This window comes from Parasteatoda tepidariorum, chromosome 2 (assembly GCF_043381705.1).
Source record: "Parasteatoda tepidariorum isolate YZ-2023 chromosome 2, CAS_Ptep_4.0, whole genome shotgun sequence".
Taxonomy (NCBI): Eukaryota; Metazoa; Arthropoda; class Arachnida; order Araneae; family Theridiidae; genus Parasteatoda; species Parasteatoda tepidariorum.
The window spans coordinates 28,398,966-28,422,498 of NC_092205.1; the positions used below are offsets into that span (position 1 = coordinate 28,398,966).

A 23,533-nucleotide genomic window follows, 5' to 3' on the forward strand; every position below is an offset into this window, starting at 1 on the left:
ATCATTAACAATAGAATTTTTTTAATGTGTCTTTTTTTGTGTTTGCGCATTTGGTAAAATTAAGTCTAATAACTAACTGCACCTAATAACTTTTAATCTAACTAACGGATGTAAACATTTAAAGATACATTCTTAATAGTTTGAACAAATGAGGCAATTTTATCTCGTGTAAAAAACTAAGATTCGGCTTTCCTGAGAGACTTAATGAATTCAATTTTCAAAAAATTTTCTTTTGTTCCTCTTATCAGGAGAAGGTAAATTTTTTTCTAAATAGAATTTTTAATCACCGATTTTTTCCTTAGAATTTAGTTCATTGTTTGATAAAATATCATCCATTTAAATAATTAATTTCCGTATTAAAAGAAAGAAAGTGTATTAAATTATTCTATGAGATTGGAAAATGAAAGCAACACAAAATTTTAAAGCCCCCGAAATGTATCTAAATCATAAAGATTTCTAAAAAGCTTTAGCTTCTTCTCATTCGCGAATAGAAAGTGGGCGCCTATTTTTGAACTCTTGAAACATGTCGACTATGATTTATACTTAAAATAAAAGTGCCGATGTAGCTATAAAGTTTAAATACAATTTTTTCTTCTACAAGTAAAGAATATGTATATTTGTGTTTTCATTTATAAGTATTTGGAAAAAAAATATTTGGACATGAAAAAGCTTCATTCAGGCATATGTATTTTGTAGGTAAACATACCTGACAAGGAAATAAAATTTTGAGATCTGTTTAATAATAAATAGTAGTAATAGCAAGAAGAGTAAGGCGTATGTTGAAATCAATTTAACACAGAACACTACTCCAATCACTAGGTTCAAGAAAGCCCTAGAGAATATATTACTATATTACTCTGATTCCTAAGGAATACATTAATGTCCTTAAAAGAAACCTAAACCAAACTGATTCACACGTTAAATATTGTATATTAAATAATCTAAAATTTTATTAACGTTATATAACAAACTGTTAACGTGTACGATAGATTTAAACTTGAGGTATTATTTTTTGTCAGTTTTAGTCATTTATGCCACTGTCAAAATGGGAAAAACCACACTATTACAACAAAAGAGCCCACTGTAAAACTTATTTTTGTATTCCTTATTCTTCTGCGTAAGGCCATACAATTCAAGAGGGCCCACTCTGTCAATATTTATTAGTAATATTTTATGATACAATTGAAGAGTTGTAAACTAATGAATACTTTTTTTTTTTCAGCTGCTTACATTTGCCTGACGTCTATCATATTAGTTGAACTGCTGGGATTAGACAAGCTGACGAATGCTTTTGGGCTGCTCAGTCTTTTTCGTGGTGCGTCAGTCATGTTGGGGGCACCTGTAGCAGGTATGAATTATACGGTGTTCCTTAATAACTCACATTCATTTGTATTTTTTAAAATCATAATTTATTTGAATAGGCAAAGTATTGGCGTTTTCCCGCAAAGTATGAAATATGAGAACCACGGGACAATGAATTATTTATTTTTTAATATTTATAGATTACTGAGTCGATGATCTAAGAAAAATAATTTTTGAAATAAAAATTTTTACGAATACAAATTTTATTTTAACTGGCTTATTTGGTTGTTGCTAACAATGTCAGATTGTTAAAAAAATATTATTGAACAAAATATCTAGTAATGAAAAAAGGCCTTTACCCAACATTCACTTCGTTATTTTTTTCCTGATTGACTAATTGCTGATTAATGATACCAAACTAAGCATATCAAAATAAAATTTGTGTTTCATGAAAAAGATTGCTTTACTGAATAAAGAAAATGTACGTTTTCATTGGATATCAACTCAGTAATATTTTTTTAAAAAGATGAAAGTGAAGAAAAAAATGTTTCTTTTCTCATGATTTGCATCTGTCCAACCATAATACGCCTAAAGCGCGTTTGTCATTGTATACCATTCAATGGGGCAACATTGGACAAACTCATTGGAAAAACTTTAAATAGAGGTAGAAAACATCACAAAGATTCAGAATTCCATAGCAACCCATGGTCGTATACATTATGGGAAAGCTACAAAAAACAAAGAGACACAAGACAGATAATTTGAAATATTTATTGGTCAAAGATACTATTAACATGTGCTGTGGTATATGATATGTGAAAATATCACAAAAGATGTTCTAGATTCCACCATTGCTAAGCAATGCATGCGTTACACCGTCGGGCCATAGATTGGCGGACTCTCTGAAATACACTTGGATTTTGTTGGACATTCGCAACAGCACAGGCGATTATTGCAACCAGATCCATTTCGGAATCCACAGGCAATGCTTACACAACACCTTTAAGTGCACCCTAATGAAAGAAATCCATACTGCTTAAATCAGGAGAGCGAGGCGGCCAGGGAACCGGTCTATTATGCTCAACACTCTTGTGAACAGCACCACCTAGTGGCGACCGAAAGAGTTTCGGACCATGGGTTGCTATACAAGTCTAAATCCTTGTGATGTTCTCTACATTCCCTTAATATTTGCCTCAATAATTCTGTAAGGATGTTTCACCGTATAAAGCTAAGCACAGATGGCTCTAGGGGTTAAAATTCACCGTAAGACTCCCAGGCTATTACTTCCGATTTATTTTTACGCCTAAGCTTAAAGAAGCGAGCCACCCAGTATTATTATACTTGCAGTGCTTACAATATAATGCGTTCTTACAATTTAACTTTAAACCGAACAAGCAACAAACGAATTCGAAAGCATGCTATGATGTTACCCAAAAAGTAAGAAAAGGTGATAATTTACACCAATACAGCCAAATAGGAGATAACACTCAAAGCATGGCAAACCTTATCCTTTTTTATGTTGTGATATTAATTTTCTCCATAGTATTTACGGCTAACAGCCTTTTAGAATTTATAAATTGCAGAAAACTCTTATGAATGGTAAAGTAGGGAGTAAATTTAAACACCATAATAAAACTTCCTAGAATATCAAGCCTATTCACACATCGCCTCGTAAACATAACATAAGCGGAAGGGTACACCGGAAGTTAATATTTTCCGGTTTTAGGAAGCTTGTTATTGTTTTCATTCAGTCAATCATCCATAGATAAAGATAATTTTTTAGATCTTAATATTAGCTTCTTTTTCTTAAAGAAGAAAACCAGAAAACATTTCTTGAGCGATTTAGTCCCTAACAATGGTGTATTAAATAAATTTATAAAATATTTTTAACTCAACCCTATTAATTAGATTATTTCCTCCTAATGGACGAAATGTGGCAGAATTCTTTCAGAAATGTCAATATTCAGACTAATTAACTTTTAAATGAGGCTACTTCCAGACATGAGAAACACTTTTGTTAATTCACCGAAAAACTACAAGATGAAGCAGGATGTTCACTAAAGAGGTCCTGTACTGAATTTACGTGTCTTTGATTTACTCTCCGATTTCAACTGAGGCTAACGGACACTCATAGTTTGTTAAACAAGTATTCACTGAAAATCTTCATGAATGCAAGCAAGGCGTTCACTGAAGAAGTTCTGTATTGCCTTTATGTTTTACTTCAATTAATATTGTTCTATTTCAATTAATAATGCTTCTCTAATTTTTGATAGTCATGTTTAGACTACTAATAAGCTGAAATGTTGATTGCATGAAAAAATTCCAAAACACTTATAAAATTTTTTCAATTTATAGCAATTTTAAATTAAGCATACAAGGAATAAAATTCGTGGATTTGCATAATCATTAATGATTTTGCTTTTTTAATTTTCAGGCTCAATTTATGACTGGACAGGCAGCTATGATTTACCCTTCTTCATCGCCGGAATCTTGCTGATAGGTGCCGCCATCATCAGTTTTCTCATCCCTTGTGTTGCCAAAAGGGAAGAAGAAAAACAACAAAATCCGGAGGTGGTGAGGGATGAAAATCAAGACGTCTTGAGTGACGACCAGGAAAGTGTAGTTTGACTGAAGTTTTAAACGTGAAAATAATTCTGTGTACATATTTCTCCTCCCATTAGAAACACACGAGATCCACCATCTTGGACTTTAAAGTCATTCATTGAATTTGGAATGAATGGCTCGAAATTGAATCATTCATTTTGAGAAACGAGACGTGATGGATTGATTAATCATGGCTTAATTATTGTGGCCGCAATCTCGTTTTTTTCTTTCTTTTTCCTTTCCAAATAATTTTTCTCAAAGCTGCGAATTCGCACATTCAAAATATTGGCTAAGGCGTACTGTACGATATAAGTGATTAAAATCTGGAGATTCAAGTGTGGTAAATTGCAATGCTAAAAAATACCACCTAGCAATTGCAACCTTATGACAAAGAAACAAATTGCAGATACTGTACACTACTCTTTTACCGCAATAGTTTTTTTCTTCAGAAAAAGAGCTTTGGGTTGGACATTTTTCACAAAAATACACATTACGAGTGAAATATGAAAATGAAGCATACTCTGCAGCTAAAGCCGTCTGTGATAAGACTGCACATTCCTTCGACGGGTATGCCCTCCCCCCATCACAGAATATTTTGAAAATTGCGAAAGTTTCGAATCGTTTTCAAGACAATCTGCCAATAATTGTGACTGCAACTATGTACATTGAATAAATCATGAGCATGAATGAGTGAATGTTTTCTAAAAGGAAAGTATGAGGTACTTTTTACTCTTTAACCTCATCTTCTTAGTGCCCGTAAGTTAGGGAAGCAAAGTGCTTGAGATAATAAAGAAAAAAGTTTGCCAAATAATATTTTAGGTAATAAAACTGAATTTCAGATATGGCAAGTTTCTTTTCTGTGACACATGCAGATGAAATGCAAATTAGATTATAATTTTCTAATTGCATCAACAATTTACAAAATTTATCATTGTAGAAATCTTAGACTGAAGCACTCAATTCCTTCCATTTTCAATTCAATCTATTTTATTTCGTGTATAAACTTTAATGGCTGAATACTTGATCCCTTTACAAATAATTTACTTCCATAAGAAGATGAACATTTTTTTTATTTATTATGAAATCAACAAAACTTTTTTCATTCAGATTTAATTTCTGAATTGCATTCCATCATCAGAGAAAGGAATGCAGACGATGTTGAATAAATAGAACGTTCTACATCCTCATCACTCATTTGTGTCGTAGGTTTCATTCCCCCCTCCATAGATTGTTTCAGCAAAGAAGAAAAAAATAAAATAAGAAATGTTTAATCCATAACCAGTATTAAATGATTTACAATAGATAGAAGAAAAAAAATTTTCAAAGTGTTTTAGGAATATGTATTTATAGTTCAAAATATCTCCCATGCTTAATCCTAAAATGTTTTTGACTTATTTAAATCAAAGCACTTTGATGTTATTAGAAATATTTCTTGTGATATTATATGAGGATTAAATGGGATCAAATGTTATCCTATGTTCATCTAAGAGTTGTTTCTAATGAAATGTTGTTGAATTCAACTTCAGGTCTATTGTAGTGAATGTGATGCCTCAGTTGGTGAAACCTTTCATTAGGTTTGTTGATATGAAATTGATTTTTAAATAAAACAAAAAATTAATTTTAAGAATGTGTGTCTGTATCTTTTTTCCCACGAGAAATAACAAGACATTTTATCTCTGTCATAAAATGCACTGTCATTCTAGATCAGGGGTCGGCAACCTATTGAAATGGAAGAGCCAAAAATTACAATCTACAAAATTTCTCAGTTTTTAAAGAGTCACTGAAAATTTTTGGTTTAATACTATTGTATTTGATTTAAAATAAACGGCTTTAAATACGGCATAAATATTTATTCATATAAAAACACAAATATAGATATATCAATGGGAGCATTGGCTTTGCTTACCTTTTGAAAGTTTAATTAAAACTGGCTTACAACTTGTTGTTTTAAGTTTCAAGCACGACTCAAGATTTTTATTTACCTCTCTCAACAAAAAGAAGTAATTTTTTTTAAAACAAACTGCTTCAAGTAAGGCTTGGTTGCCCTTTCCTTGCAGTTATGGATTTAGTTCATTTAATTTCTTTGTGGTAAATTTTTGCAGCTATTTGTCTTCTTCAAATTCGGGATTCTCAATGCTTTTTTCATTGATAAATGTTTTTATTTCACTCAAGCACCAAGCAAAACGTTGCAATACTTTACCTCTGGAAAGCCATCGCACTTTATAGTGCAGGTAGGTCAGAAAACTGGCTATCTATTTCTTCAAGGAAATCTTTCAACTGGCGATGGTCGAGAGGTTTTGCACAAGATGCTGTTAATAGTCTTAAATACCAACTTCGTGACCTCAACTATTTCGGCCGAAAATGTTTGGGCACAAAGCGCTTCTTGATGAATTATGCAATGAAGCGGTAGAATTTTTGTGGTTTATTTTTTTCTGAAAAATTGATGATTGTTACCCCTCCATGTATTCCTGTCATACTTCTTGCTTCCTCAGTTCCTATAGAAACGATTTTATTTTTATCGATTCCATTGTCTTCCAGGCATTTTTGCACAGCATTTGCTATATCTTCTTCATGAGATTGCCATGGGAGTGGTAGCAATCCTAGCAGTTCTTCTTTTGGACCTTGGGACGACATATATCTGGAACTGGTATGGAATTGGAGAGCCGCAACTTTACATCAAAAAAGTCACAGGTTGCCAACCCTTGCCCTAGATCTATTTGTGCCGTTGTGAAGGCTTCACTCTTTAATGTCAACACTCTTACCAAATGTGGGGCACATAATCGATAAAGGGACGAAAAGTTAAGACATTGCAATGGATTGATATTCGTTGAGAGCACTTGTATTCTTCTTTAACTTTCTTATGAATTTAGCTACTAATATTTTCTTACATTCCTTGAATTTTTCATTTTTAGCAGTTGAACTTCTCTTTTTCTTTCAAGAGAAGAAATGGAAACAAGAGTTTACCAAAGAATAGAAAGAGATATCAGAAACTTTAAATAAAAAAAAAAGAGGAAAAATGTTATTTTTTCTACAAATAAATAAATATTAACTTAGGAGCCAGTGTAATGTAAGTTGGCCACGTTTCTTTTAAAATTTGATATTCACTCTCATAGCCGTTTTTGGTCTTTAACTTTACATTATATTTTGTTTTGCTGCACAAAAACTATTATGGAGGTGTGTAGAAAAATGCACTAGGAGTATAATGGAATAAAGATATTAAAAATTAGATAATTAGTAAATGAATTATTAACCGTTAATTTTGTAGTTAAAAAAAAAAGAAACATTAGTATAAAATTTATCTGTTGGCATCTCTATCAGATCTTTATTTTATAAGCTCACACTTTAGTTTAGATCAAAAATAACAAATTCATATTACAAATGTAAATTAGTGAATGACCCCTAAAATGTTTATTATTATTTCTTACTTGGTTCAGTATTTTTTTAATTAAATGATTGAAAAAATTCAAATAATTTTGAAATGCAAATATAAAATGGGTATTGAAGCTAAACATTTTGACAAAAGTAAATTATGTCAGGGTCCCTACATTCATAATATTTAACAAATCTGAGATAATTATAGTTTGATTTCAGTTGTTTGTAAATAAAATAATTCAGAGATGAATTAAAGTTCTTTAGGATGACAAATCTGATTTTTTTACATCATTAACAATAAGATTTTTTGCTACATTTAAAATATTATAAGCTTCTTTCTTCATACTTTAAAATCTTGCCTCTATATGTTATTGAGTTCTTGTAAAACAACTTCAGAGTACTGAAAATTTTAAGTCATAATACAATAATTAATAAAATGTATTAATCAAAAAAAAAGTAACAAAGTACAATACAAATTATATGCAATCCTCTCAGGTGAAAATTCTCTGGTCCCTCAGGTCAAAATATTACTCTTAAAATTTTCAATTGATTCTTAAATTTAATGAATAAAAGGGAGAGGAAAAACTCTGAAGTGATGAAGCTTTGGGATTTTTGACTGTTTTGGGGACTCACATGAAAATACAGAATTAGTGAATAATCCCAAGTCAAGTTCAAAGATTATGGCACTGATCTATAAATAGCGAGAAGACCATTAGCTTGTCAGTGACGAAGACGACGACGCAACTAACGATAAAATTAACAAGAGAAATTTAAATTTTCTATCGCTATTAGGGAAAAAAATTTAATAATGTTTAGTTGGTCCCCGTAATCAGCGAAAATGCTAGAGATTTTTCGGTTTGATTTCAGAGGGCGGAAAATGAACCCTGACATGGGAGCTACGGACCGACGGTATGCCGAAACAGATTGGGGTTGAATTAATTGTGAAAATGTTGAATAGAACAATGCAAACAATGTCTTTTTGCATAATTCGTGGCGAAAAACAACATGGTAAAGAAAAAATATCTCATTCCGGAAAAAGGAAACGGAAGCCCTTTTTAAAAACACCTACACCCAATGAAAAAAAAGCACCTATAAGGTCTTTTTAAAAACTAAAGTAAGCACTTTTCAAAAGAGCTACGCACCCTGTGCATCTTATTTAAAAATGTACTTTACTTTTGTGGAAAGTATGGCTGTCGTTTTATGGAGAGAGAAAAAAAGATAAATGTAAAATAAGGATGGGGGTCTAGTCTTTGAAAACCGAAAAGGTATAAAAAATTTTTTCAACTTTCATGATTTGAAAAGTGAATTTATGAATGAATTTTTTTAAATGATAGCGGCAGATCACTCAATCCCTCAGTTATTTGACAACTTTTTTGACACACGTAAAAAGCTTTCCAAAAAGATGTTAAATATCCAGGTTATTATAACTTTTGGTAAATAACCAAAATTCATAAATACCGTGGTATTTATGAATTTTATTGAAACTGCAATGGTAGTATTTTACTTGAGGTTTTACAAAATCACAGATATTCAAATTTAAGGCAAAATTGAGTTTTGCTTACATTTATGATAGTTAATTCACCATTTAATAAGAAGAAAAATTCCTTCAATTGACCATGTAAATAATTGAAATCATAGTTATTTTTGAGAGAAGTTGTTGTTTAATACTTCTAAAATTCATATTTCTATTCATAATTCTCAATATTCGTGGTATGAGAACTAAAATTCAAACCAAGAAACTTTTGCTAGAAATATATTTTTGAAATGCAAAAATATATTTGGGTTTTTTAGTAATTTTACATAGTTCATCATACAAAACTTTTCTTGCATAAGAACAATATGTAAATCCTTTTTTGATCCATAATTAGTTGTGATGTGAAAATATCCTTCTTAATAACAATAATGCCCAATGTGTTAACAATTAAAATTGGCTGTAATTTTTGAGTTTTTATACTTCTTCTTTCTATCTTCATTTTGTTGAGTTTTTATACTTCTTCTTTCTATCTTCATTTTGAACTTATCTAATGAGTTCTGTTACTTGCAGCTTATGCGCAATAAATGAAACTTATTGTTTTTCTTAACTTTCTTCGTGTTTTCTTGTATTTCTTTATTCTGTATATATATATATGAAACATACATTTATTTTTGACACTCTTTACCTAATTTGTAAGAGAAGTGAAATTTCAAAATTCTTTCAGGAATAAAATAGAAGCATTGATTAGCATAGAAGCATTTTTGCTAATTAAATATATATTTAATCGTTTGTTAATTGCAATTTTTTTTTCATAATTTATTAGCTATAAACTTTAGTCAGATTAATACTTAGTAGGTGAAATAAATATAACAAAAGAAGAGAAATAACAAATTTAACTCAGTACTATCTTAATAAATTTAACTCAGTCATATGTGACAATTTTTAAACAATAACTACCTCTTGTTTAATTGTCTTGAATTCTAAACGATAAGCAGTGTTTTACTCATAATTTGAAAAATAATTCATTAACATAAAAAATTAAATCACATAATTCCATACTTCTGCCAAAAATAACCTTTGCAATTTAACAAAAATATTACTCATTTTGAAAAATAAAATTATTTTTAATAAAATAAAATCAATGTTGGAAAAACGTTCAAAACAAAATATCGAGATACTTTAAACAAATCACATAAAAGAACTAATTTGGTCTAAATGAACAAACTTCTTTATTATTCAAATATGAAATTAATTTCATCACTTATATTAAATTTTTAAAATTAATATACAAAATGAATACAGTCTGTTTTGAAAATTACTGTCAATAATTTTCATAAATTTTAAACTTGTTTTCTGAGCTCATTTCTTTTCATTCAGTTCACATTATTGTCCTAGAAAAAATGGTTTTCTTGAAAAATGCCCAATCTTGAACTTAAATTACTTAATATAAAGTTGATATTACATTACAAATCACAAACTTTTTAGTTTTACTTTTTTAAAACAACATTGTAGTTCTTCTAATGAGTATTTACAGTTTTTTGAAATATTTCTTCTAGAACTGATATGTTTTAAGTTTATTTTGTAAAATTAAATATATTATTCTCATAATTATAAACAAGACAAATGATAGTTAGATGCTTTAAAAATGAATAAACATTATACATACTCTGATTTTAGGTATTTACCCAAGGTGTTTAAAGTTTACCCAAGGGTACTTAAAGTTTACCCAAGAGATAAAAACCCATTTATAAATACCCTACCTATATGGATTTATGTGACACATATTTATAGCCCAAACACATGTTTCATCATTATTACAATGGATACTACTGATCTATTGATTCATTCATATTTGTACCTTGTGCCTTTAAATAGGAATGTTCAATACAATTCAATGCTGCAATCCCCATTATAAATACCCTATCCACTGGGTATTTACCTGACCCACATCTATAGCCCTGACACATGTTTCCTCATTATTAAACTGGATGTTACTCATTTACTGATTCATTTATATTTGTACCTTGTGTCTTTAAACATCAACATTCAACACATTTCAATGCTGTAACGACACTACTCAAATGTGCTAGAAAACATCAATTATACAGATAACAAAAAATTATCAATGATTTTTATGATATTGCATCCTTTTTCAAAATAGAAAACTAAAAGATAGGTAAAAAGTTTTCAATAAACATTATTTTAGTCACTAATCATTTTAGGTAGTTTTATTTTAGATTTATTGTTTATATACCCGAAAAATCAATACAAAAAAGGTCCTAACTATCAGCAAACTAGATGGATTTGCTATAGAATTATCGCAAATCAAGCAGTCAAGAAGGATGACTTAAATTCAAATTTCTGTGTTGTAATAACATTGAGATTTGAAAAGAAAGAAGAAAAAAAAACCATGTGGAATTGGCTGAAAGACGATTAGGAAATGACGTTTCTTTTTCTCTTATTTTTTTTATATCTATATTGACTTAGAAAACATTCCCTTGCCATGAGTCTGGTTTTTAGAGGTCGTATTGTAATTCTTATACATCAAACTTTGCCCAACCTAGTTTTTAATGACAGATACATATTTAAAATAATAATTTTCTTAAAGCAAAGAAAAGTATATGCTTCTTTAAAATAATATTCACAATAATAAATATTAATGACATCAATATTAATGACAAAACACTCTTTATCAATATCACACATATCTGTTTAATATATCTAAATGTACACATCCAAATAAAACAAGATTATTTATATAAAAAAAGAAACCTAGTTTATAACATGGCGGCAATCAAAGAAGCAGCTATTGAGCTCCCGATGACGAGATAGCCAGTCATGTAGAGGGTCTTCATGTCAAAGCCATAACCTAAATCCCATGCCTAGTTAACTTTATTTTATAAGCTCACACTTTAGTTTAGATCAAAAATAACAAATTCATATTACAAATGTAAATAAGTGAATGACCCCTAAAAATGTTTATTTTTATTTGTTATTATGTACTCCTTTGTTCAGTATTTTTTTAATTAAATGATTAAAAAAAATTTAATAATTTTGAAATGTAAATATACAATGGGTATTGAAGCTAAACATTTTGTCAAAATTAAATTATGACAGGGTCCTTACATTCATAATATTTAAGAAATCAGAGATAGTTTGATTCAATAATTTGATTTCAATTGTTCGTAAATAAAATAATTAAGAGATGAATTAAAGTTTTTTGGGATGACAAATCTGAATTTTTTTACATAAATAACAATAAGATTTTTTGCTACATTTAAAATATTATAAGCCTCTCACTTCATACTTTAAAATCTTGCCTCTAAATATTATTGAGTTCTTGTAAAACAACCTAAGAGTACTGAAAATTTAAAAAGTAATAAGCAAAAAAAAGTAATATAGTACAATAAAAGTTTACAAAAATGTTATGCTATTGGTGAACGGTCCCTCAGGTAAAAATGTTACTCTTAAAATTCTCAGTTGATTCTTAAATTTAACGAATAAAAGGGAGATAGACATTTTGAGATGATGAAGCTTTGGGATTTTTGACTGCTTTGGGGACCCACATGAAAATACATAATTAGTGAATAATCCCAAGTCAATTTCAAAGATTATGGTACTGATCTATAAATAGAATATAGCGAGAAGGCCATTAGCTTGTCAGTGACGAAGACGATGGCGCGTCACCAACCATGAAATTAACAAGAGAAATTAAAACTTTCTATCACTATTAGGGGGAAAAAATTGGATGATGTTTAGTTGATCCCTGTAATCAGCAAAAACGCTGGAGATTTTTCGGTTCGATTTCAGAGGGCGAAAAATGAACCCGGTAATGGAGAATCTCTTGCAAAATGCAGCAGAGCAAAAATCCTTCCCACTGGAGCCAGCTCAATACACGCGCATGCGGAGCCGCAAGTACACTGGTGGACAAAATTAAGAGATGGAAAGCATTTTCGCACATGTAAGATACCCGCACACCGCTCCATGTGTTTGACAATGGTCCCGTGAATGCCCAGAGGTACAGGCAGGAGGTCCTAGAGCCCTATGTGCGTCATTTCAGGGGCGCTGTTGGCCCTGAGTTCCTTTTTATGGACGATAATGCGCGACCACATAGGGCTCTCATGGTTGATGAGCATCTGGAAAGCGAGGATATTCAACGAATGGATTGGCCAGCCAAATCCCCTGACCTGAATCCTATTGAACATGCTTGGGATGCTCTCGGGAGAGTTATTGCGATGCGCCAACCTCCTCCCAGAACCATTCTGGAGTTAAACATTGCTCTGGTGGAAGAATGGGAGGGTCTTCCACAAGTCCTCCTTAACTCCCTTATTAACAGCATGCATACTCGTTATGCATGCTGTCTTTCTGTCAGGGGTGACCATACACCATATTAGAGGCAACACACACTGTACAAACCTCACTTTTATTGTCATCTTTTATCCTGAAGTTCAGACTACATTGGATTTATTGGCAATAGGTCTTGCCGGTGAATGGCACTTTCATTTTTGTTTTGCAATACTTTATTATCATGGAATAAGCTATATCCATACCAAATTTCATTTATTTATATTCAGTATTGTTTGAGATATTTGGGAAAATGTCTTCCATCTCTTAATTTTGTCCACCAGTATATTTTACCCAACATGTAAAACGAGTGGCGTTTTCATACGCTACGGGCCGACGGTACGCTGAAACAGATTGGTGTTTAATTAATTGTGAAAACGTTGAATAGAACAATGCGAACAATGTCTTTTAGCATAATTCGTAGCGAAAAACAACATGGTAAAGAAAAAATATCTCATTCCGGAAAAAGGAAACGGAAGCCCTTTTTAAAAACACCTACACCCAATGAAAAAAAAGCACCTATAAGGTCTTTTTAAAAACTAAAGTAAGCACTTTTCAAAAGAGCTACGCACCCTGTGCATCTTATTTAAAAATGTACTTTACTTTTGTGGAAAGTATGGCTGTCGTTTTATGGAGAGAGAAAAAAAGATAAATGTAAAATAAGGATGGGGGTCTAGTCTTTGAAAACCGAAAAGGTATAAAAAATTTTTTCAACTTTCATGATTTGAAAAGTGAATTTATGAATGAATTTTTTTAAATGATAGCGGCAGATCACTCAATCCCTCAGTTATTTGACAACTTTTTTGACACACGTAAAAAGCTTTCCAAAAAGATGTTAAATATCCAGGTTATTATAACTTTTGGTAAATAACCAAAATTCATAAATACCGTGGTATTTATGAATTTTATTGAAACTGCAATGGTAGTATTTTACTTGAGGTTTTACAAAATCACAGATATTCAAATTTAAGGCAAAATTGAGTTTTGCTTACATTTATGATAGTTAATTCACCATTTAATAAGAAGAAAAATTCCTTCAATTGACCATGTAAATAATTGAAATCATAGTTATTTTTGAGAGAAGTTGTTGTTTAATACTTCTAAAATTCATATTTCTATTCATAATTCTCAATATTCGTGGTATGAGAACTAAAATTCAAACCAAGAAACTTTTGCTAGAAATATATTTTTGAAATGCAAAAATATATTTGGGTTTTTTAGTAATTTTACATAGTTCATCATACAAAACTTTTCTTGCATAAGAACAATATGTAAATCCTTTTTTGATCCATAATTAGTTGTGATGTGAAAATATCCTTCTTAATAACAATAATGCCCAATGTGTTAACAATTAAAATTGGCTGTAATTTTTGAGTTTTTATACTTCTTCTTTCTATCTTCATTTTGTTGAGTTTTTATACTTCTTCTTTCTATCTTCATTTTGAACTTATCTAATGAGTTCTGTTACTTGCAGCTTATGCGCAATAAATGAAACTTATTGTTTTTCTTAACTTTCTTCGTGTTTTCTTGTATTTCTTTATTCTGTATATATATATATGAAACATACATTTATTTTTGACACTCTTTACCTAATTTGTAAGAGAAGTGAAATTTCAAAATTCTTTCAGGAATAAAATAGAAGCATTGATTAGCATAGAAGCATTTTTGCTAATTAAATATATATTTAATCGTTTGTTAATTGCAATTTTTTTTTCATAATTTATTAGCTATAAACTTTAGTCAGATTAATACTTAGTAGGTGAAATAAATATAACAAAAGAAGAGAAATAACAAATTTAACTCAGTACTATCTTAATAAATTTAACTCAGTCATATGTGACAATTTTTAAACAATAACTACCTCTTGTTTAATTGTCTTGAATTCTAAACGATAAGCAGTGTTTTACTCATAATTTGAAAAATAATTCATTAACATAAAAAATTAAATCACATAATTCCATACTTCTGCCAAAAATAACCTTTGCAATTTAACAAAAATATTACTCATTTTGAAAAATAAAATTATTTTTAATAAAATAAAATCAATGTTGGAAAAACGTTCAAAACAAAATATCGAGATACTTTAAACAAATCACATAAAAGAACTAATTTGGTCTAAATGAACAAACTTCTTTATTATTCAAATATGAAATTAATTTCATCACTTATATTAAATTTTTAAAATTAATATACAAAATGAATACAGTCTGTTTTGAAAATTACTGTCAATAATTTTCATAAATTTTAAACTTGTTTTCTGAGCTCATTTCTTTTCATTCAGTTCACATTATTGTCCTAGAAAAAATGGTTTTCTTGAAAAATGCCCAATCTTGAACTTAAATTACTTAATATAAAGTTGATATTACATTACAAATCACAAACTTTTTAGTTTTACTTTTTTAAAACAACATTGTAGTTCTTCTAATGAGTATTTACAGTTTTTTGAAATATTTCTTCTAGAACTGATATGTTTTAAGTTTATTTTGTAAAATTAAATATATTATTCTCATAATTATAAACAAGACAAATGATAGTTAGATGCTTTAAAAATGAATAAACATTATACATACTCTGATTTTAGGTATTTACCCAAGGTGTTTAAAGTTTACCCAAGGGTACTTAAAGTTTACCCAAGAGATAAAAACCCATTTATAAATACCCTACCTATATGGATTTATGTGACACATATTTATAGCCCAAACACATGTTTCATCATTATTACAATGGATACTACTGATCTATTGATTCATTCATATTTGTACCTTGTGCCTTTAAATAGGAATGTTCAATACAATTCAATGCTGCAATCCCCATTATAAATACCCTATCCACTGGGTATTTACCTGACCCACATCTATAGCCCTGACACATGTTTCCTCATTATTAAACTGGATGTTACTCATTTACTGATTCATTTATATTTGTACCTTGTGTCTTTAAACATCAACATTCAACACATTTCAATGCTGTAACGACACTACTCAAATGTGCTAGAAAACATCAATTATACAGATAACAAAAAATTATCAATGATTTTTATGATATTGCATCCTTTTTCAAAATAGAAAACTAAAAGATAGGTAAAAAGTTTTCAATAAACATTATTTTAGTCACTAATCATTTTAGGTAGTTTTATTTTAGATTTATTGTTTATATACCCGAAAAATCAATACAAAAAAGGTCCTAACTATCAGCAAACTAGATGGATTTGCTATAGAATTATCGCAAATCAAGCAGTCAAGAAGGATGACTTAAATTCAAATTTCTGTGTTGTAATAACATTGAGATTTGAAAAGAAAGAAGAAAAAAAAACCATGTGGAATTGGCTGAAAGACGATTAGGAAATGACGTTTCTTTTTCTCTTATTTTTTTTATATCTATATTGACTTAGAAAACATTCCCTTGCCATGAGTCTGGTTTTTAGAGGTCGTATTGTAATTCTTATACATCAAACTTTGCCCAACCTAGTTTTTAATGACAGATACATATTTAAAATAATAATTTTCTTAAAGCAAAGAAAAGTATATGCTTCTTTAAAATAATATTCACAATAATAAATATTAATGACATCAATATTAATGACAAAACACTCTTTATCAATATCACACATATCTGTTTAATATATCTAAATGTACACATCCAAATAAAACAAGATTATTTATATAAAAAAAGAAACCTAGTTTATAACATGGCGGCAATCAAAGAAGCAGCTATTGAGCTCCCGATGACGAGATAGCCAGTCATGTAGAGGGTCTTCATGTCAAAGCCATAACCTAAATCCCATGCCTAGTTAACATAAAAATAAATATAAAAAAAATTTAAAAAATCAGCTGCTTTTCAAAATAATAAAAAAATACAATCATTAATGAAGTTAACTACATAATGCATGGGAATATACTTTCTTCAGTAGATGAGATTTTCAGGTTAGTAAATAATTGGCAAATTGCAGTTCTACTTATTTGGATGTGAAATGAATACAAAAAATCAGGCTAAATGGTGATATTAATTAAAAAAATTGTCAGATTTTGATATAACTGCGCAAAAGGTACTGCTTTTGTTATTTTTAGTTGTTTATTAAAATGTTAATCTTTCATTTATCTGTCAAAATTTTGACAGATTTGGGGTAAATTTGCACAAATCACTAAGTAATGTCTTCACATTTTATTATTTAAACACCAGAAAATACAAAAGGAACACAATAGCAAATATAGTGTATGATATAATTTGTATTAACCTTTCACACTGAAGACACTTTTAATATATAAAACAAATTCCTAAAATTTTATGCATGTTTTGCAATTGAAATAGACAAGACATTGGTTACTTAGTAAGGTTAATAGGAACTAAAAGAACCATGAAAATGCTATTAATTTAGAAAGAAAAAAAACTAGTTTTCTGTATAGCAAAGAGCTTTTTCTTTTTACACATACAATTAAAAATAAAGGGCTTTATACATTGATAAGATCAAAAAAAAAATGCAAAAGTTTTCTAGCCAATCTATGAGTAATTTCAAATTGATAACTTTATTTGAAAGGATTCCATTCCATTTTGTTACTTTCATTAATTAATTAATTTATCAAATGAAATTAGATTTTTAATATTATATATTTGACATGATTTTTTCTGCTCAATAGATAAAGCCTTTTTTCTCATAAAAAAATTTTCTAGGCTATAATTGGAAAAGAGGTTTAGTTAGGCTTATTACATGAAAATAACCAGAGCATTTTATTTAAGCTTTGGATGTTTTTAATAATTTTATTTTTCTGTAAGTATGCATAATAATAAGAAATAGATAAGCTTATTTAACATATAGGTTCAGAACAGCAAAGAGGCCATTTATTACATTTTGTTAAATATACACACATGTATCTATGACTATCAATAAGTTAAGTAATGAACATTTACAGAATCTATCAAGAATTGGTGGAAAATTCAGATGTTATGACAATTAAACTTTTTTTTGGACTTCTGTTTCCTTTTTTATGTAGATAATTAAATTTTTTTTAAATAATTGTATACACTCTGCTGGATACATTAATTTTGTAGAAGTCAATCTAATTTTTTTTTTACTGTAATTATAGAAATAGATTTCTGAAATATAAAAATACAAAAAATTTAATTCATATTCTCTAAGTTAAATTTTTTCCTTCCAAACAATTAATATACTTAAATCTAGAATTTTGGTGTGAAAGATTTAGACATATAAAATTCCTTAGAATAGTAATAACTAACAAAATAAATAGTGCATAAAATATTTATATAAAAAAAAAAGTTCTTTTTTCAAAGTTATATTAAACTTTAAAAAAAAAAAAAAAAAAAAAAAAAAAAAGAAATTGTAAGTCGAAAAACGGGTTTCTTTGATGCTAAAATTGTAAAATTTGTTTGCCGTTTTCAAAATAAAAGTAAATTGAAAATTTTTCAATTTTGTACTACAGTGACCACCACTATAAAATCAGCTGCTTTATTAAATTAAATGTGCAAGAACAAATTATTACAATATAAAAAAATGCTAAAACCATCCTCTTATAAAATCATGATCGTCGTTTAGAAAAATCAAATTTTGTACGGCATAAGTTCAAAATAATAGAAACTCTGCTTTTGCTTTTTAATTCCAGGAAATTTGAAAGTATGTTAATAACAAATTGAATTGTTTCCCCTACGAACAAGTAAAAGTGTAGATAACACTTTTTAGTGAAATTTATGGACGAGAAGTAAAAAAGAGCAGGAAGAAGAAAGGAAACATAATGAAAACTGTTTATGAAGTAAGAAAAGCTATAGAATGCTTAATACCATTTAATGCCAATGGTTATCGCTCAATCAATGGGGCAAATTTATCCTCAATAGATACAGAAAAGCTCTAGATATTTTAAAGTGCAAAAAAAAAANAAAAAAAAAAAAAAAAAAAAAAAAAAAAAAAAAAAAAAAAAAAAAAAGAATAATTAAATTCAACAAAATTTCCAGACTACATTGAACCTTATTTTAAATTTTGCTACTCAAGTAAATATATGTCAATATTTTTAAACCCTGAAAATAAAATAAAAATTAAAAAACATGCAGATCATGCTTAAATAAAATGTCAAATGTAGCTTTAATAAAAAATAAAATATAAATGTAATAATCAGTTTAGTTTTTACTCTATTTGTAAAGTTTAGCTTTGCATTTTTGTCCCTAGATGGTGCAGACATTCTGATTTATAAAATCAGCCGCTTTCTTAAATCAAATGTTCTTGGAACAAACATGATTTTTATATTCAGAGTGTACTGTGCTTGAATTTAAATCTGTTAAAAATACAAGGGAAAAATTAATCTAAATCAATTGATAATAAAAAGCATACCAAGTGTCTGACTCCATTAAATGAGTGGTAAAAGAGGGACCATGCCAGGGCAAATTTCATGGTGAATATAATTGGAGTTCCTATATGCATGGACTGAAGAGCTTCGAAGTAGTGGGGGAAGTTAGCCGGAAGTAGAAGCATTCCAATGGATATACTGTACATACCTGCAAATCATGACAAAAATTAAGTAATAATTAAAATAAATATAAATATGAAATGTATGAATAAAAGGAAATCTAAACAAATAACTGCTAAACACAAATCAGAATTTAATAATTTATAGTTACAATCTGCAAGAACATCACAATTGCATTGTATTATTAAATGCTTTTTGACATTCTTAAAATTGAAAGAATAGAAGCCTGGTAGTGGGCCCTCCCTCAAAAAACAAATAAATAAATAAAAAGTAAAATTTGGGAAATAAAAAAAAAAATTAGGACATTTTTGGAACAGTATATGTAAGCCAGACTACTTTTAGAGAAGGATAAAATAAAGAAACATTATGATTTGTTCTACTTATGTATGATAACGGCAAATTTTATAACAAAAAAAGAATGGAATAGCAGTTTTAATTTAAAATTACTTAGTTTAGAACAGAATGTTTTAGCAATTTTAGTGGAGCACTGACCAACTCATAATACTTTGTGATCATTAGACAGAAAATTTTTATAGCACTGCTGCATTAAAAAAGTAACTTGTTTCAAACAGTATTCATACCAATATTTAGTTAAAATTTGTCCTCGAGATTAAGAATTTCTTAATCAAATAATTTTAAAGTTATTTTTCAATAATCTTGAAGCTCATACAAAGTAAATATATGCTGGTTAATAAAAGTGATTTGGTGGATGATTCTCAATTCACAATTTTAAAATTCTATGATATGATTACAGTATTGTTGATTGGAATAAAAAATTTTTCAATGAGACAAAAGAGACCAATCAATATTTCTGAAACTACAATACACCACCTTATAAGATTTATCATTACATTTGATAAAAACAATATAGATGCATATGACCGATTAATTCATTATCATAAAAATCTGATAATACAAAAATTGTCAATTGAGCTTTGTTATCATAAAATAGATTAATTCCAAAAAGGTTTGAAGCATTGAATCCTGCAGATAAGGTTTAATGCCTGAATTGCATGTCTGTAATTAGCAAACCGTAGGTAAGTTAGGACTATCTAGTTTTGCATTTAATTCAAATAAAATGATATTGGATCTGAAGTTCAAAAAAAAAAAAAATGTCAGAAAAATAACTTATATTTGCTAAGAAATCCGCACAAATAAATTTTATCAAAAAGTGATGATTTAAATAAGCATAATAACATCTTACTTAAAATAACGGGATCGTCAAAATCACAAGGAAAAGCATCGCCATAGCAAAAAAAAAAAAAAAAAAAAAAAAAAAAAAAAAAAAAAGCTTACATGTACGATGGGCAAATAAAGCACATCAATATGTAATTATTTAATTGCATTATGTAATAAAATTCGGAACTCTTAAAACCACCTGGAAATGCATCACAAGAATTGCCAAAAATATTATTGAACAATAATTTACAATGAAATTCCAAAATATTCTATACAAAAATGCGCTGTCGTGCCACAGGTCCCTGGTTCGACCCTCGGGCAAAGTTGACTCAGCCTTTCATCCCTTCAGTGGGTCAATAAATGAGTACCAAGCATGCTTGGGGACTAAACACTGGGGGTTTCGCGTTCGGCCGACCACCTGACCGGAACATCTGCTCCTGCACCCCGGAGCCCAAGGTCAAGAAAACTGAGATGGGCACAGTAGGCCTTGGCCCTCTATGGGCTGCCGCGCCACTGAGTTCTATACAAAAATAATTTACAAAATATTGAACAATAATTTACAATGAAAATGAATTTACATAACTCATCAAAAAATGAATTTGAAACTAAGTGTTGTAATAATAGAGTAAAAATAAGAAACTTTCAAAAGTGTAGAAAAAAGTGGCGATAACTGCTTTCAGAAAAAGAAATCAAAATGAAAAAGTTATTTAAATTTACAATGAAAGCGGTTTAGTTAAAGTGGGTCAAAAATGATCAATTAAAGTTAAATAATTGCACGATTGATAACTCAAGAGTTGTAATATCTGAATAAATATATTGGGATTTTACAAGTCACATAAAAATTGGAAGTTATAAATGGAAAAAGAAAAACAAAAAAAACAATTGAAGCGTCACTTGGATTTACGATAAAATTGGTAAAAATAAAATCAGTAAAAGAAATTTGTGGAATTTGATATTTGCGTATCGAAATATTGCATTAAAAACATTGTCTTTTTTAAAACCATGCGGAATTATGCAGCAAAAAATTTTTGAAAAAGCGATCCAGAAATAACATATATTTACATTAGAATCTGCGAGATGAGTGCATTACAAAGTGAAAACTGAAACATAAAATTCAAAATTTTTGAAATTTTTTTCCCATTGCGTTTTACGCGGGAAACACATCATTAGTCATCAAACCGCAGGTTGCGCACTCCTACTGTAAAGAAGCTGTTCAAGCTCAATCAGAACCAACAAACCGTAAGGAAGGTTTAAAATTAACAAAAAAGGCTTTAGAAAGAAACATTCTAATACAACTAGCCAAAGAGTTCTCGTTCGAGAACTTCCCGATGGAGAAGATGAGATGGGTGGGGAGAGGCATGTGACACCTTAGAAGGAAAATAACAATATGATGAAAAAAGCTAATCATGCGGCTGAGTGCCTATCTCCCCATGAAGTACTTCGCTCAGCTCATTTTCTTGCCTCCTAAGAGAATTAAATTTTTCCTCCCTCCTAGTAGAGAAGCAATGTCTTGTGCATATTTCGTTTAGAAAACAAGGAAGCTGGGTTTTCTGAAGTCTGGTGATTTTATGAGTGTTTTTCCGTATAGGAACACCAGCAAAACTTTAGGAGATTTTCAGGAATGCTGCACATATCAGGCTTGCACATATTTTTATGAATTTTAGGGAAAATGTGAGAATTTATTAAATTTAATTATTCAAACTTTTTAAGGACATTATCTTTTATTTTAAGGCTACTTTTTGTTGTCCATCAAGGTTTTACTTAATTATTATTACTATTATTATTTACCTTTTTTAATAGCATTTTTATTTTATCAACATTCTTGTAATAAAGAAGGATCATGTGATCTTGAAAACTTTGAAAAATACAATCATTTTTTAATACAGAGTGAAAAAAACATTTATAAAATTTACCAGCAGTTAGAGCGATTCCTGTTGCCCTGTGTGTTATGGAGAGCATAGCAGGTAGAGGAAATCTGTCAAAATAATTAAGTTAATTATTCATGAAAAAGTTAAAAATTTTCATTTTACAGAAGATTGTTAAATAAGCTCATTAACAAGACTGTTATAGGTAATATCAAACAGGTGTAAAGTTCTAAATCTAGAAAAATCAAAGTTTTTGGAATTCATATTCAATTATTTCTTAAGAAAGTAAGTATACTTTTAACTGCTTAAAATATAGAAGAATCTTAATCCAATTTAATTTATGCTCACCTCCTCCGTGACATTGGTTATTAAACAATACATGCAAGGTACAGAAAAATATGAGCTGAATAACTTTTAATCTGATATTCACGTGCTATTTTAATAATTCAAATGACTCTCTAGCACTATCCAGGCAAAGAAATTTTTTTTTAAATATATTGTGTGCATAATATATATATATATATATATATAAACACAAATTAACATGAAAAACATGAATAAAATAAAAATAAAAAACTAAATGGTAGAGAAACAAGAATGGTATAAGCAAATAGTCGTTGTCAAGACACATCTAATTGCCATAAATAATGCGATATTTCTGAATAAAGAATAATTATCCTAAGATAAAAATTATTCTTTATATGTGTCGATATCGCAAAAAACCTTATTTTGAAAAAAATCATGAAATAAAAGAAAAATGTAATAGGAAATCAAACTTACCGGCGTGAATTAAAACGCGGTTTAGGTTTAAAAGTACAATAATAAAACAGTTAACAAAAATCGCGAAGATGTAAAATATTGCTTATAGCTTGAATCGAATATAATAAAATTAAAAAAACATTTGATCGAAGAAGAAGAAAAAA

At 29.0% G+C, this 23,533-nt stretch overlaps 2 protein-coding genes across 4 annotated transcripts in view; one reads left to right on the top strand and one right to left on the bottom strand.

Annotated features, from left to right (window-relative positions):
- The window catches only part of LOC107443270 (monocarboxylate transporter 9), an 87,450-nt gene extending 81,917 nt beyond the window's left edge, over positions 1 to 5,533 (top strand). For all 3 annotated transcript variants that reach the window (XM_016057094.3, XM_016057101.3, XM_016057088.3), the window contains exons 5-6: positions 1,223 to 1,348; positions 3,737 to 5,533. In XM_016057094.3, coding sequence (XP_015912580.1) covers positions 1,223 to 1,348; positions 3,737 to 3,930 — 320 coding nt within the window. In that variant the 3' untranslated portion in view covers positions 3,931 to 5,533. The remainder of the gene's footprint in view (positions 1 to 1,222; positions 1,349 to 3,736) is intronic.
- An 11,155-nt stretch (positions 5,534 to 16,688) lies between these two features.
- Positions 16,689 to 23,533, bottom strand: part of LOC107443301 (succinate dehydrogenase cytochrome b560 subunit, mitochondrial) — a 10,678-nt gene continuing 3,833 nt past the window's right edge. Inside the window, exons 4-6 of the mRNA XM_016057122.3 lie at positions 22,659 to 22,720; positions 19,431 to 19,594; positions 16,689 to 16,882 (exon numbers count right to left, since the gene is read on the bottom strand). Of these exons, the coding sequence (XP_015912608.2) occupies positions 16,778 to 16,882; positions 19,431 to 19,594; positions 22,659 to 22,720 (331 nt within the window). The 3' untranslated portion in view covers positions 16,689 to 16,777. The remainder of the gene's footprint in view (positions 16,883 to 19,430; positions 19,595 to 22,658; positions 22,721 to 23,533) is intronic.